This window comes from Phascolarctos cinereus, unplaced genomic scaffold, assembly GCF_003287225.1.
Source record: "Phascolarctos cinereus isolate Bilbo 61053 unplaced genomic scaffold, phaCin_HiC Scaffold_1;HRSCAF=81, whole genome shotgun sequence".
Taxonomy (NCBI): domain Eukaryota; kingdom Metazoa; phylum Chordata; class Mammalia; order Diprotodontia; family Phascolarctidae; genus Phascolarctos; species Phascolarctos cinereus.
The window spans coordinates 197,328,676-197,345,217 of NW_027555514.1; the positions used below are offsets into that span (position 1 = coordinate 197,328,676).

Genomic DNA, 16,542 nt, shown 5'->3' on the forward strand with positions numbered 1-16,542 from the left:
CTTAATTTGTTTTGTTGTTGTTTTTTTAGGCAACTGGGGTTAAGTGACTTGCCCAGGGTCACACAGCTAGTAAGTGTCAAATGTCTGGTTTGAGGTCAGATTTGAACTCAGGTCCTCCTGACTTCACTGTGCCACCTAGCTGCCCCCACGACCTTCATTTGAATCTTGGCTCTGCCACTTACTAATCGTGTAATGTTAAGCAAGTCAGTTTACTGCTCTGTGCTTCAGGTTCTTTATCTGTAAAATTAGAAGGTTGGGCTAGATGCTAATCTAAGGTCCCTTCCAGATTCAAATCTATGGTCCTGTGAATACTATTTCGGGCAGGGGTTCTTAACTTTTTTGTGCGTCATAGTTCCCTTTTGCAGTCTGGTAAAGTTTATGGACCCCTTCTCAGAATAATGTTTTCAAATGTATAAAATAATAATCTTAAGATCACAAGGGAAACCAATTATGCTGAAACATAGTTATGAAAAGGGAAAAAAAGTTCACAAGTCCTAGGTTAAGAATCCTTAATCTAGGGAAAGTATTTGTCTTATGTAGAATGTGACTGAGCAGGGCCAGTTAAGTAGTGATAAGCACCAAGGTTAGGGAGATATGGAGACAGGGAACTAGGCATTACAATAACCAATACAAAAGTCAGAAGAAAGAAAGGAGGAGGGAGTTAAAGACAGCATGCTGTCTACATACATACATGTATACATACAGCATACATGTGACAGAGATTGCTTTAGATAGAATTAACCTATATGTCTCTAAAGATTATAGAACACAGACATGTGAAAAAGTCATTACACCGAGTAGTTGTAACTCTCTCTTATTTAAGATTCATTGAGAGAATGAGTACTAATGGATGTAAACAGAACTATAATTTTCTGTACCTGGTGAAAGCAACACTAATAGCACTTAGGTCAATGGGGGCAGCTAGGTTGCTCAGTGGATAGAGCACTGGGCCTGAAGTCTGAAAGACCTGACTCTGAAAGACCAGAGTCCAGATCTGACCTCAGACATTTATTAGCTGTGTGACCCTGGGCAAGTCACTTAAATTCTGCCTTTATCTACTGGAGAGGGAAATGGCAAACTACTTCAGTATTTTTGCCAAGAAAATCCTATGGACAGTTGGTCCATGGGGTCATGAAGGGACACAACTGAAAGACAACAACAATGGGTATTGCTGCCTCTTCAAAACAAATAGATACGTGCCAGGAGACTGATATGGAGACTCTGAGATAACCATGCACCTACCACTTCAGTGCCCAGTGCCTGTGTTATCTAATTCCAGGAAGTGAGCCATCTAATAATTCTTCATAATTAAGTGTTAAACTCAGTTGTTTAAGGCCAAGAACTAAGGATAGTTCTTGCTGTCCAAGAAGCCTAATTGCTGAGGAATGATGGCGAATTAGTAACCCTTACAACAAACAGATATAAATGATTTTGGGGAGGAGGCTACAATGAATGCGGATGATGAATACAGAGAAACATAGAAAGATCTATATGAACTGATGCATAGTGAAATAAGTAGAGCCATGAAAAAATATACATAATGACTGTAGCAATGTAAACAGAAAGAAAAACCATGAAAAAAAATCAAAATTGAATGATACAAAGTTACAAAGAACAAGCATGGTTAAAAAGAAGATAATAGCTATGTCTATATATACTCTTACCCCATTCCTCTGCTGAGGTCCACAAGTGTGGTACACTGCATGTATTTTCATGCTTTTTCAGTATATTGATAAATTTTGCCGATTTTTTCTTATTTGTTTTCCTTGAAAATATTGTTATATAGAATGGCTTTCGGGGGGGGGGTGGGAAGGAGCCACACTGGGGGAAATTTTGGTGATGTAAAAAAAAAAAGACATCAATAAAAAATTTATTTGAAAAAATAAAGACCTTTGAAATAACTTCATATTACAGGCCCAGAGAAGATCAAGAAGCAAGCCTAGCTAAGACTACAGTCCATGTCTCCTGATTCCTGCAGTTAAAATTCTAGTTACTGTATTATCATTATTTCATCATCTAAAATGTGTTGGTTTGATGAAAACAAATGAGTAGCCCAGGTAAAAGAAAGTAATCCTTGGAGAGAGTTATAAAAGAAAAAAAAAGACTTAAAAACAGAAAGAAAAGGAGAAGCAAGACAAAGAGTTTTAAGAGATTCAATTAGATAAATATTTATCAGGTGCCTACTATGTGCAAGGCATTCAGGTGAGGTCTAGGAATACAAATATAACCTTCCCCTACAAATCTTCACCCTCCCCCCCCAAAAACAAAACAAAACAAAACTCTTCGTTCCTGCCCTCAAAGGGCTTATTTCTACTAAAATTATATATCTTTCGAAGTATTTGAAGAAAGGCTCAAAACTCAAAACTTCTGCCAGGGAGGAAAAAGGTTTAAAGATATCTTAAGGATTACCATGAGATAATTACCATGAGGTAGCATTACCATGAGGGAGAAATTTCTGGAAAAAACCTCAACTATTTTTAAAGGAAAGACTCATGTATATTTTCTAATTAAACATTTTACACTTAATATTTAAGCAATGCTTAATTTAAGCAGCTGGCCAGCTCAAACCATAATTTGCCCTTCTCTGTCAAAATATAACTGTATGTACCAATAATGATGATAGATTTTTCATTTCTATCAACCTGATTAGACTATAAGCTTCTCAAAGTAGGGCTTGTCAAAATATACCTCCCTGATATGATAAGGACTGGGATTGTTCAAGGATTTGACTTTTAAGCTCGACGAGTCTCCTTTTTGGAGACGTTATGGGAAGAGGTGGATAATTGCCTTTTTGGAACGGACCCTCACAATCTAGAATCCTGGACTTTATGATCTCTTTCTGTCCCATCCTGCCATAGTTAAAGTAAAACTTAGCTGTAAATATAATAACGAGTTGTCGCAGTGAGCAAATAAACCTCTTACCACACTTCTTTTAAAACTTCTGGTATTTCTAAAAGTTTCGCTACATCAATAGTTGCAGAATTTTAACAGCCTTTTCGAATGATCTGTTTTTGTCCATTTTATATCAACATAAATTATCTAATATCTGTAAAACATTCCATTTAAAACCTTTTCCTTACATTTACATCTGCGCTCTCTCATCCAAGTCTTCCAAATCTACCACCCGCACCAAAGGATACTCCCTAAATTACAGCTTCCCCCTCCCCCAGTTTTTCTCAAACCTTATTGTGCATACTTCTTTACGCTGCTTCCTCACAGTGAGGGGTGTTCAGGGGTAGCAGTGCTCCCATTACCAGGTTTCTCTGGGGCAGTCACATGTGTCCATTCCCTGGGTAGGGGTGGAAGGGGGGGGGTTTCCCTCTTTCTGAAAGGCCGCTGATTGGTGCCTCCCCCCACCCTCCCCGGTGCACTCTGGCCTCCATCCTAACAGAGCTCCAAATTAGCCAGACTCACTCAGGGGCATGCCTTCTGGAGCCCAGCAACTGGTGGAACCTACAAATGCTGGAAAGGACAGACAGAATGCTGGTGTTGGGTAACCGTTTACTATCTCTGGGATTCATATTTCTGGGATTCAGGGAGTGGTGGGCATCCCACTTGTTCTCCCTAATATCGTTTTCATCTTCATGAATAATAACTGAGTTGCCCACATGTGCATGCCTCCGGATATAACCCCTCCAAAAAGTACCACCCCAGGGCTCTTTAAAAGGGCCCGACCACTAACGCCAAATAGGGGGCTAATAGCCCTATTTGCTTTTCCCTCCTAAAAACTCCAAATTTCCCGCCCCAAATATTGGGACGAAGACGACGAGACGCGTCTGTGCCCCGTTTCCTTGCACTTCTTTTCTCCTTGTTGCCTCTTTTCTGTCGCGGGGATCCCGAGTGTCCTCTTTTCTCCCCCTTGTCTCGCAATGTGGCTGTCCGGGCTGGTGCCGGGGGTGGGGTGGGGGCGGAGGTTGTTGTTGTGGTGAGCGGCAGCCCCGCCCCCTCCTCGTGTGCGGCCCCTCCCCCAGGCTCGCAGTCCTCCCCCTCGGGCTCCCTCCTCCTCCTCCTCCCGTCTCCTCTCCTCCCCCAGCCCCATCTGTTTTCCCCAGCGGTGTAATGATTATATTGTATGGAACTGGGGGCAGCAGGGGCGGCTGCGGCAGTAGGAGCAGCCCGAGCTGCGGGATGGGTCCACGCCAGGGCCACCGCCGCCAGCCACAGCAGCAGCCACCGCCACCGCCGCCGCAGCCCGAGCCGCGCCGGCCTTAGAGCCGCCTCCCCCTGCCCCTGCCGCCCGCCCCCAGCCGATGCCCACGTCGAGGAGCAGCCGCAGCAGCAGCCGCCGCCGCCACCTCGGGAGGAGCCGGCGCCGGAGCCCGAGAGCAGGCGGCGCGGGGGTCGCCGAGGGACGCGCGGAGCGAGGAGCCGCCGCGGCAGCGGCCGGGAGATGTGCTCGGAGGAGGGCGCGGGCGAGGACGCGGCGGGGCTGGGCGAGCTGCGCTCCTGGTGGGAAGTCCCGGCCATCGCGCACTTCTGCTCCCTCTTTCGCACCGCCTTCCGCCTGCCCGACTTCGAGATCGAGGTGAGTCCCCGCGGAGCCGGGGGCGTGGGGGGCGGGCGCGATGCTGCTGTTTGCTCCCCCTCCTCTCCGCCCCGCTGGAGGAGTCCCGGGAATGTCCTGGGGGAGGGGAGCGCCGCGCCGCGCGGGGACTTTGCTTGGTGGCCGAGGCTGGGACCCGGAGCGGCGGATGGGGGGCGCTGGGCCGCTGGGTCTACCCAGTACCAGAGCGGGAGCGCCCGACTTGGCTGGGGGGGGGAGCGTAGCTGGAGTTTCGGGAGCCTCTCCAGGAGCTTCTTGAAGAAGGGACATAGAAAGAGGGAGGGTCTCCACTTCTGGGGTCTCCCAGGAGTTCTTCTTGTAGAAAGGAAAGCTGGGACACTCTGTGTGTGTGTGTGTGTGTGTGTGTGTGTGTGTGTGTGTGATGTATACACACGCGCGTGTGCGCGCGCGCGGTCTGTCCCCAATGCCATTGAAATAGCCTGCCAGCTGCCTCGGCTTGGCTCGAGGGGGATGCAGGGGAGGGGGCGGGGGGGGATTAAACTCGGACCCCGGGCTACTGAGGCTTCTCTTTGCGGGGGAGGGGTCTGTTGTGTTGCAAAGGGACACCACCTCCCCTTTCCTGCAGTGGGGGGGAGCGAGCGCAGCTTTCAGACCCTCCAGGAGGCGCGTAACTCTTGGTGGCGGCGCTGGGTTAACTTGGTGCTGGCGTTGCTCGGGGGCTGGGGGTTTGAACGGGAAAGTTTTCTCCTCCGTTATTCTTGCTCTGCCCGATTGCTCCTCTCCTCCTTCCCAGGATGGCCCTCCTGAGTCGGAGCTTTTGGCCTCTCTGGAGGTTAACTTCGCCACCATTATTCGCCCTGGAGTTTTTGCAGATCTTGCAAGGCTGGGCTGGAAGGGCTTGTGGCCCCGAGCTTTGTGCGGATGCAACACAAACCCAAGGTCCTAGTAATGGGGGAGTGGGAGAGATAACTCTGCGTGATGAGAAGAAAAGAGAAAGTGCCCTCACATGCATCACCCCCACACGCACCCCCCGTCTTCTTTTTTTGGAAGGGGATGTAAAATGTTTGATAGGGTGCCAGGTTGAATTGCCCTCCTCTCTTTCTCCGGGCCCCCCCCCCTCCTCTTTTTGTCTGTGAACAAAGCTAGTGGAAGCGATATTTGCCTGTCAGGTTCTCTGTTGACTACTTTACGGTGAATTACAAATCATTTGCCACGGCTTTGGAATCTAAAGAAGAAATCATAATTACCGTCTCTTGTAAGCACGTTGTCGTGCGTGTGTGTGTGTGTATGTGTGTATGGTTTTCGAATCTGTTGCTAGTGCAGAGATGACTTCTCGATGTTCTCAGCTTGGTTTTAATGTGTCTGTGCACGATTTAAGTTTTTTCATTCACTTTATTTTTAGTTACCCCAATTTTTGCTTCCAGAGTTAATGAAATGAGAAAAATAGTGGTAGGGGGAGAGGAGAGTAGGCGTGTGTCCAGATAAACTGCTCAGAGCCAAAGGCTTTTAGAGATTTTGCAGCGCATAAGCTGCTTAAAACGATGTATACCTGAGGTTTCCCTCATCCGTTTCTAGGAAGATGTAATAACTTAAGTTATTTCACTTCCACAATATTTGTTTGCAAACTTTGAAAGTGAAGTTCACAAGAAAAATCTGTCATGGAATCTATCATTCTTACTGTACTAATTCTAGACGGGTCCAGAATTTCAGATATGTTTGAAGAGAAAAGAATAATGGGATTATAAAGTTTGAAGGGGTTTTTTGAGTCAAGTTTTCGAGTTGTTTCTCTTGCTCTGGTTTCTTGTAAGTGTGAATGAGTAGTGAGAATTATCCTGCTCCTCAAAATGGTGGCTGTAGTGGGAGGTGCTTGTAATGCACAGGTTAGGTGATAATGCTATCTTTAAACTGTCCAGATAGTAGATGATGTTCAGGAATCCTCTTTCTGCCCCAGTGTCCATCAGGATGGATTAATGTCCAGATTACATGTGTAGCACTTCATTCTGTTGAGGAAATGTTATATGAATACTTGTAACCTTGTTCATAATAAGTAAGTACAGCAGTGATTTTTGCTTGAGATATTTGAAGTATATCCAAGGAAAATCTAGAGCATGTGTCTGTTTTCTAGCTAGACTTGTGGTTCCCAGATATTAGCTGACTTCAGATTTTAAGGGATTGAGATCCAGTTGACTCAATGTAAATTTTTTTTAAATGCCTGTGGTTAAATAAATGTGATACTGTGAAGTGTGGCTAATTGAAATTATTATTGTATTCTTAATGTCTCCTGGAGTACAATATAGCCATCTGAAATACATCCTAGATTATAGGCAATATATTAAAGCACCATTAATGCAAATGATGCTTGAGAACTAGTGAATAAACATTTTCAGAGATAAAACCATATTTGTCTTCACTCAAACATGATGCCTCTTAATTGTTCACTGCTCTTGTATTTTTTGTGTTCTCTGTGCATTTTGTCGAAGTTGGGTAGAAACAAATCATTTAAAAGTTTTAAAACTTTTAAATATTGGACCAAATTCTTTGTAACACTTTTAGGGCCACTGTAGAGGAAAGCAAGCCTCAGTTTCTTGTCCTTAGCATATTGCCTCATTTAACTATATTCTTATGTTTATGGGAAGAAGAGTTGGCATTTGAATCCAGGGAACTCATTTCATTGTCCTTCCTTTTGAGAGATCTTTGATTTTCCTTTTTTTGTGGGGGGAGGAGGGGAAAGGAAGGTGGCCAGAATAGGGTTCAGTACACCTGCTTGTCTGAGTAGGGGAAGAAATTCTGGAAGTGCTACATATTATTGAGCTTCAGTTGAACATCACACTTTTTGAGGAAGCTCTTGAAACAAGATTTCATGATGAAACATTAAATGTTTGGGAAAGGCTTCATTCATCTTTGGCCAGAGGGCTGGACCCTATGGCAGTCAACACCAGGAAGTGATATGCTCTGAGACTGGGGGGCCTTGGTTTTTATTTGTCATCACACCCTCCGGGTGTAGGTGAAGGCACACCTAAAAACCTTCTTGCATCCCTGCTTGAGGTCAGAGATTCTTCCATTAATTAGGAAAGTGTTATGTTAAATTATGTTCCTTCTTGCAGCTACACTTTTAAACAAATTCTGTAAAGTTTCACATTTTGAACCAGGATGGATAATCTTTTTAATCAGGTAACTGGTCAGCTAATCAGGTTTTAATCAGTTAGCTAACCATATATGATGGGAAAGTCATTTTTGGATTCTTGCTGACTTATAACACACTTTTTCTTAAAATCTCTTGTATTTCCTTTAGTTATTTATATACATACACACTTCTGCTGACCAAGATGGCTATTCAGATATATACACAAGATCATAAGGGAAAAAGGAAAAATGAGCATGCAAAATGAAACAAATTTTCTCACCAAGATGTTGTAAATTGTTGTGCATATATTTTTATAAACTTCCACAAATTAACTCCACCTCAAAGGATGTTTATGAATGTTTTTAACAGGACACCTATATCATTCTTGTTTGGGTGAATATATTTTTTGCCTTTATTGTCTTTAAGTTGTGGTAGTCCATTGTATTATGTATTCCTTGGGTTCAGCCTTTTTCTTTATTTTTTGGGGGAAACAGGTATATTAGGGTAGAAGTAGCAAAATGAAGGATGATTTTATTCAATAAGAATTTATTGAAGACCAATTATGTGCCCAGTGGGGTGCCAGGCACTCTAGGAGATGTAAAAGAAACATTATGAGGAAGCCATGCCCTCAAGGACCTAGTAATATTTAAGCCCCAGTATTTGTATAATTTTTTTATTCATTCAGAGCCCTTAAAATAATTTTAATGCCCCTATGAAACAAAATAGACATACATCATTATTCTAGTTTGCAAATTAGAAGCTAAAGTGTAAAAAGGTTAAGTGATTTACCCTCAGGATACATAACTAGTCATTAGTGGATTTGGGCCTGGGATTCAAGTTTCCTGACCCCTAGCCCATGTAGCCACATGGTTCGCCAAAGTACCAAGTAGTAAGAATAAGAATTAATAAATCTCTGTAATGCTGTGGTTTAGCTTAAATAAGAAAGAGGTGAGTTTTTTGGGGGGGGGCGGGGGTGAAGACAGAAACAGAGAAGGGGAAATAAAACACCAAAATTTAGGTACAATGTGCTCAAAGCTAAAGGTGAGGTAACCAGGGACCTTACCTCCAGATACTTTATCTCTGCGTAGTTACAACATGCTAGGTGCTAGAGATCTGAGGGTCCTATCTACCTTTCATTTCTGTAGTTTTATGTCTTAGCCATTGAATCCTGAATAGCTTGGCTTCTATTTTAACTCCCAGTATTGTGGGAGCCAGGAGATATACCAGGATTTGAGTTTCTAACCATTTATTTTCTCTTAAGGCCTTAAGTTGCCCCATCGGTAACCTTATAGCTTCAAAACTTAGGATTTCTATGATTATGATGAGATGTACTACAGGGTAACTTTATCGAACTCTACTTGGTAACATTGGAACTGATTATTTTAAGATAAGTCATTTCCCCTAAGAATTCATATAATGTAAGTTCAGATGGGACTAAGGTAGTCTAGAAGACTATCCAACAGGATGTGATAATTCTCTGTAAAGGAAAAGCCCTTGAACAGGATGTGAATTACTGAGGAGGGGGAATCCCTTATGCAGTGTGAAATCTTGAAAGGGGAGAATGTTCTCCCGTGATGTAACTCCCTCCAAAAGGGAATTCCCCTCCCCCTTCCTATTGTTAGTAAAATCTTTAAAGAAGAGAGTCTTTAACCAACCAGTGTGAAGCTTCCAAGGGGCCCATATTTACAATGATAAAAGGGGCGATGCCCTACCCTTTCACCTCTGGAGGCCCACATTTGCATCTGGCTTACTTCACAGCTGAGGTTAAATTTGGTCTTGCTTAATTTTCTGGAAAGCAGTCTGTGAGAGCTGAAAATACAGCTTGCTTGCATTCAAAACAACTATCCTTATTAACCTGGCTCAGGGTTGGACCTCCAGGGTATATTATTCTTCTTGAAGTGAAAAGTATTCTAAAAGTATTAGGAGGCTAAAGGTGGGTATCTTAGGTTTTTTTTTTTTAAAGGCAGTGTATTGTCAAAGGTGTAAAGGGCAAGAATGCATAATTTCTTTTCATTTCATTGTAGATCTTGATAGTGTGATTAACTTTACTTCTGAGGTAAGTTTGGTGAATGAATGAAGGGAAGAGAAGGGAAATACTGCACCTAAGCACTTTACAATTATTATCTCATTTGATCCCAACTGTAATACTTTGAGGAAGGTGCTATTGTTATACCCATTTTTACAGTTGAGGAAACTGAGACACATATATAGCAAGGCAGGGACTGAGGCTGGATTTGAACTCGTCTTCCTAACTTCAGGCCTAGTGCTGCCCTCTTGTCTGTGGTGGGAGCTTGAGCAGGTGACTTAACCCTCTCTGGGGCTGAGTTTCCTGAGCTACAAAATGAAGGAGTCTGAATACTCAGCTAAGATTTTCAGAAGGCTCCTTAGTTGTATATTCAAAGACAGGTTTTTTGACTTAGAATGACTAACTTTTTACCAGTACAAATAGACTTCCTCCCCCTAATACATATGGGTTAGTTTCTCTTGTAGACTGAAAAGAGCCAATTTGAAGCAAACATGATTTTGTGTTGAAAAGGGAGAAATTTTCATTGTTTCCTAACCCATGTAAAAATATATTGGATTTTGTTGTGACAGTTTGAGATGTCCTGAAGGGAAGACTTCAATTCCACTCGAATATGCTTTTATTTATATACTTTTCATAATATTGTGTTCCTTTCATTTCACTTGTTGCTTGCTTCTAATATAGGTGAGCTAAGAGGCTTTGAGGTAAATTTTGGTTCTTTTTACCTGTAGTTTGCTGTTGTTTCTTGGCATATTGGAATTTTGAATAACCCAGTTTTCCTTTTTTCCTTGCATTTATGGAGATGATCCTACTTTGCTTTTTCAAAAAAATACCTAGTACAAAATTAGGGTTTTTTTCCTAGGAAAAGCTTTTTACTTCCCCAACTAAGACATAATTTGGTTAAAAAACTGAGTTAGAACTAGATGTCTTTGATAATAAAAGACTGACCAAATAATAGGTAGGGAATGAACAATTTGGATATGTCTAAGTAATTCTCTGCCTGTGTGGTAGGTTTTTTGGTTTTTTTCGTGGTGATACAGTGGAGGGTAGGTTTTTTCCTAAAGGCACACCTTTTGGCCCTTGTCCTTAACTGGGATTGAAGGAAAGTGAAGGCCCTTCCAGATGTGTACTGTCTGTAGCTGTACATGTCAGAAATCTGGGGAGCATGTTAATTTTTTTTCCCCCAGGGAGTTAAATCAGGAAAGTCTGAAGAGGAGTGGCAAGTAATGGTGGAGGTCGGGGTGATGGTGAAGGGAGATGCAAAGCTGGCTGACTCAGATTAAAAAGTGCATCCATCAGGCCAGGCTTGGTGTATTGTTATGGGAAAAGGGGGGTGGAACAGCAGCTCCCATGCTGGCTTCAGCAGTTGCCATTGCCTGACAAGACCTGGGTTCCTTTTTACAAATGTCTTGAGCATTGCATAGCAGTGGACTGTGGAGGGGCTTGGTTATGACCAGGTCAAAAGTTCAGTGGAACATAAAGTTGAGGGTTCATGTATATTGGGGAACATTTTGGCAAGGGAATATATAATAAGTAACCAAGGGAAATTTAGGGATGCATATATCAAATTCATACATACCTTTCAAGTTTTAGGATTTAAGACCTATACTACTTTCCCCTCAAACGCTTTATGTTGATACTTCAAATGTAATAAATTTCCCTTTTGGATTCTGTATTTAAGAGAAGGATGATGGATTCAGAGGTTTTTATTTTTAAGTTGATGTTGAGGGAAAAAAGTTAGGTCTAGAAGGTATCTCTTTAACTTAGTTATAAAGCTCTTTGATGTGCTTACCATCTGGATTCACCAAAAGTGTCAGGTTCAGGATTCATTTTTTCATCTTTTGTTTTTAGTCTCCATAATGACAGTGTCTTATATTTCTTATCTCCTTTTTTCCTGGAACCTAAAATAGATGAAATTTACTAGATTTGGGGTCTCTTTCTTTGTCTTCCTGGTCCTAACATTATTTCTCTATCTTCCATTATTGTGCATATTGGGTGGGTGGGGGGAGTGAAGAAAGGGGAAGTCTGACCTGAGCACGGAACCTGGAGTGGAGTAGAGGTAGAGAATGTATACCAGTCTATTTGTTAGGTCACCAAATGACAGTCAATATGAAAAGCTAATGTGAGATCAGCTATTTGGGAGATACATGTATGCATGTATATGTATATACACATAGTAATTCTTTCTGTCTATCTGGATAGCTGTGTGGCACAGTGAATAGAGTGTGGGGCCTGCAGTCAGGAGGATCTGAGTTCAAATGTGGCCTCAGACATTTACTAGCTATGTGACCCTGGACAAGTCACTTAACCCTATTCGCCTTAGTTCCTCATCTGTAAAATGAACTGAAGAAGGAAATGGCAAGCCACTCCAATATCTTTGCCAAGAAAACCTCAAATGGGGTCACAAAGAGTGAGACAAAACTAAAACAACTCAACATCCTGTCAATATAGTATTGCTTCTCCACATGCCTTTAATGTCACTTTGCTCTGCTTTGCTCACACATACAAAAGCATTTGTCTCACTTGTTTCATTTGTATCTCTTGAGATACCATTTAAATTGTTTAAAACTTATTAGCTTTTCCTAGTTTTTAGTGGTGAAAACTCTTAAAGACAAGGTAAAAATCCTTAGGGATGGTTTGAATTATATTGACTGTCTTTTTTCCATTTTAATGCTTGCTATTATGTTTCCTTTTATAATTTTCTAGTTCCAAGAGTGTCAGAGAAAATATTTGGATCTACATATCAGACCAAAGAAGCGATGTTTCCCAAGGAGAGTAACTGAATGGTGACCATGTTTTCCAAATGCAAAATTGAGACTCACGGTTTGACAAAAGATAACTCTTTTACAAAGTCTTTATTTTCTTCAAATTGGGACTGGCAATACATGGTAGCTGTAGGTGAATTTGCTATATCGCTATGATGTCAGGCCCCTAGAGTCAATTATAAGAATAAATGTTGCATAGCTGTTTTGCTTCTTGTATCTTCTTTTGCATTGCTTTTATGTAATTCTTGGGAATCAGAAGACGACCTTAAATGTCTTTGAGCCTCAGTTTATTCATATGTAAAATGAAGGAGCTGGCCTAGATATCAAGTTCTAGTATTCTGTGATTTATGTTTTAAGAAATAAAGGCAGGAGAAGTGATAGAGGAACAGAATTTTCAAAATCAGTGCTGCAACAGTATCTGAGGCTTAAATTGTTAAGTTTTGTTGAACCTCTAAGGTCCCCCCCCATGTGTTGGCTGTGAATGAGAACAATACTGCCTAGAAACTCCTCCTTACAGTAGAGAATCCTGTTAAACAATCTCATTGACTGCAAAATATATTCTTTCACGAGGTCTGCTTCTTTTAATGAGTGCCCCTTTCCTGGGTCTTCAATTGTGTCAGTAACAATGGCTCTGAAGGACAATTGGTTTGCTTAACAGAAATCGTGTTAAATTAACAGATCTATTCCCTTGGCAAATTCTCCCTCCCCCTTATTGTATCCTTCTTTCTTCTTGGAAGATTGTGTTAGTGGATTCTTTTAGGTAGGGGGATAATTCTGTAATTTGTGTTCTGGAATTCTTTGTTTGAAGGCGTATAGTTTTTGTAATGAGAAAAGGTGGTTAAAAAAAATTCCACCTGTTGCTATAGTTAAGGAATTTCAATTTGGTCTATCCTACCACGTTGTTAATTTGGATTGGCCTGCTGCAGAATTTATTTTTCAGTCTCCTCATTCTTGCCTCTCTTAAAGCTTTTCTCCTCTTTCTTGTATGTTGCAACCAGTTATGGAGATACTCTCCCCTTTGTGCGGAAACCTAAGCATCACCAAAATTCCTGAAGAGCAGTTGATCAGACAGTCTTTTAAATACTTTTAAAAAAACTTTTAAATCATTTTTAGTGTTGAACAATCATTGGAATAACTGATCTTATATGCAGTTTCAAGAATGAAGTTGGAAGGAAAAAATAAAAGGAATTCTCAAGAGTCATAATCGGTTATCCTCTCTCTCCCTACCATCACATTCTGATCATAAACATTTTTGGCATTGTGATCGAGAATGGGTTTGGGGATAACAAAAGGGAAGGATGATTTAAGTGGCTTGGTGTGGGAAGGGAAAAAGGCATTTAAATAGCATTTACTATGTGCCAAGCACTGTGTGAAGCACTTTACAAATATCAGTTACCTCATTTGTTCCTTACAACAGTCCAGCGAGCAAGTGCTGTTATTATACTCGTTTTATAGTTGAGGAAACTGAGGCAGACAGAGGTTGAGTTACTTGCCCAAAGTCATAACTAGTAAGTGACTGAGACTGGATTTGAATTCAGGTCTTCCTGACTCCAGGCTCAGTACTCCTTCACTGTACCACCTGGCTGTTCCCTTAAATGCATATTTAATATGTATAATAGTGCTTTGCAAACATTAAAGAACTATGTAAAAGCACTATGCCAGCTGTTGATGTTATTGTTGTTATTTTCTGGACTGTAAGACAACCTTTGACCCCTTGCTAACTGGTGTGATCTTGCCAAGTCACTTAACCTCTAAGAACCTTAACTTCCTCTATAAAGTGGGGATAATATCAACGATCTTACAGGGTCCTTGTGTGTGTGTTAGGGTCAGCTGTTATTATTACAAGGTTGGGTTAGCAGGGGGCCTCAAGGACACATGTGGCCTTTTAGGTCCTCAAGTGCAGCCCATTGGCTGAATCCAAACTTCACGGAACACTGACTGACTCCAAACAGAACACTTTGTTCTGTGAAGTTTGGAGTCAGTCAAAAGGGCCAAGCACTTGAGGACCTAGAGGGCCACATGGGCCTCAAGGCGGCAGGTTCCCCACCCCTGAGTTCCTGTAAAGGTTTTTAATGTAATTAGGGAATAATATAATAGCTAACAGTTACATGGTGCTTACTATGTGCCAGAGGCACTATGCAAAGCACTTTACAATAATTATCTCATATGATCCTCACAACAACCCTGGGAGGTAGGTACTACCATCACCTCCATTTTACAGTGAGGAAGCTGAGGCAAACAGTTTAAGTGATTTGCCCAGGATCACACAGCTAGCAAGTGTCTGAGGCCAAATTTGAAGTTAGGTCTGCCTGACTCCAGGCCCAGCATTCTAATCACTGCACTACCTAGCTACCTAATGGAGTCATAATAACTTACGTTTTTGTATAACATCTAGGCCAGAAATAATAATAGTTACATATGTCAGTCCCATTTTATCTTCCCAACCCTTCCAGATAGTAGTACAAACATTATCTTTTTGCATATGTGGGAAGCTGAGACCCAAAGAGATGAGGGCTAACTCTACTGTAGCATGTTTCAGGTACTTAGAAAACTCCGTCAGCGTATGGACACTAAGGAATCATCTGGGCCTTGGAAGAGAGGAAGTTTTAGACAAGGGGAGAAAGCATACTGGATAGCTTTCGGGTATAGACTTTGGAAAGAAGGGGTAGGAGAATAAGATAGGGTTGAAAGAGTAATTAGCTTCATTCTTGAGAAGAGTTTGAATGCTAAGCCTACTGCTCATTATAGGTTTAATCCTATGGGCAGTGGGAGCTATTGAAGATTTTTGAACAAGATCTTCCCTGTTCTCCTTTGGACGGTATATGGAAAGTCTCATGTTATCCTTGTGGACAAAATGAAATGAAGAGGTCGTGAAGCTGATTAATTGAACCCAAAGAGTTGGTAAACAAAGAAGTCTACAGAAGAGTTCATTCTCCAGATGTGAGGCCTTGTACTGTTAAACATTTTATCAGTGACTTGGATGAAGTCATAGATAGCACAGTGTCAAATTTGTATATTACATAAAACTGGGAGCTCTGTGTTGATTGGATGACAGAATGCAAAAAACCCACAAAGTGACCTTAATAAGCAAGAACTATGGGACAGATCTTAAAAGATAACATTGTATTGGGATAAGAAATAATAACTATACAATTTATATACCATCTTAATGTTTGCAAAGAGTTTTATATACATTACCCAATTTGATCCTCACCATGACCCTGTGAACTGAGTCCTTTTATAATCCTGATTTTACCTTTGAGGAAATGGAAAGCTAAGAGAAGTTTGTAGATGGTTTACCAAAGGTCAGTCTTCTAGTAACTATCTTAAGATAAGGATTTGAATTCTTCCTGACCCAGGCCAGTGTTCAGTCTTTTATACCATGGTGTCTCATAAATGTAAATCCTAACTTGGATGAGTGGACTGTATATGAATCAACAGTGTGCCAGTGCAGCCAAAAAGCTAATAAAACCTGAGGTTATATTAAGAAGTCTCCTGCTAGAGAATGGAGTTCGAGTGTAGGCAGTGATAACAGACAATGGGAAAAAGAATTGTTCAACATCTACTATGAAAGAAAAAATGAAAGAACAAAACTGACTAATAAGAAGTTTAAAACCAAGATAAGTGGGGAAATACTAAGATGTCACCTAGATGCCCTTAATAAATTCAAGTCATCAGGCCCAGACAAATTATCTCCCACTGTGCTAAAAGAACTGGCAGATAGGATTGAAAGGCCACTGGCTGTGAACTTTGAAAGACTGTGGGAAAAAGTCTTCCAAGACCATAGAAGGGTAAATTTTGTCCTGATTTTCAAAAACAGGAAGAGAATAGGGAGTCTACGAACTAGGTCAGAAAGCTTGACTTTAATTTTTGGGAAAATTCTAAAAGAGCTTAATAAGGAAATGGTTAGTGAACCATAGAAAAGGAAGAGGTGATCCCAGAGAGTCAGCTTGGACTTATCATGGCAGGCTAATTTTATTTTCCTTTTTTGATGGGTTTCCAGAGTAGTAAAGCAAAAGAATTACATCAGTATAGTTTACTTAGATTTCAGCAAAGCATTTGACAAAGTATTGTAATTATGGATAAGATATTAAAGCTTTGGTAGATTCACAAGTGGATGAAAGAT

General features: G+C 41.3%; 2 protein-coding genes across 3 annotated transcripts in view; one reads left to right on the forward strand and one right to left on the reverse strand.

The window, feature by feature from the left end:
- The window catches only part of ADA2 (adenosine deaminase 2), a 145,888-nt gene extending 142,607 nt beyond the window's left edge, over positions 1 to 3,281 (reverse strand). Inside the window, exon 1 of the mRNA XM_021001748.2 lies at positions 3,197 to 3,281. The gene's annotated coding sequence lies outside the window, so the exon portion shown is untranslated. The remainder of the gene's footprint in view (positions 1 to 3,196) is intronic.
- Positions 3,282 to 3,869: 588 nt separating this feature from the next.
- The window catches only part of CECR2 (CECR2 histone acetyl-lysine reader), a 141,356-nt gene continuing 128,683 nt past the window's right edge, over positions 3,870 to 16,542 (forward strand). For both annotated transcript variants that reach the window (XM_021001743.2, XM_021001745.2), the window contains exon 1: positions 3,870 to 4,525. In XM_021001743.2, coding sequence (XP_020857402.1) covers positions 4,073 to 4,525 — 453 coding nt within the window. In that variant the 5' untranslated portion in view covers positions 3,870 to 4,072. The remainder of the gene's footprint in view (positions 4,526 to 16,542) is intronic.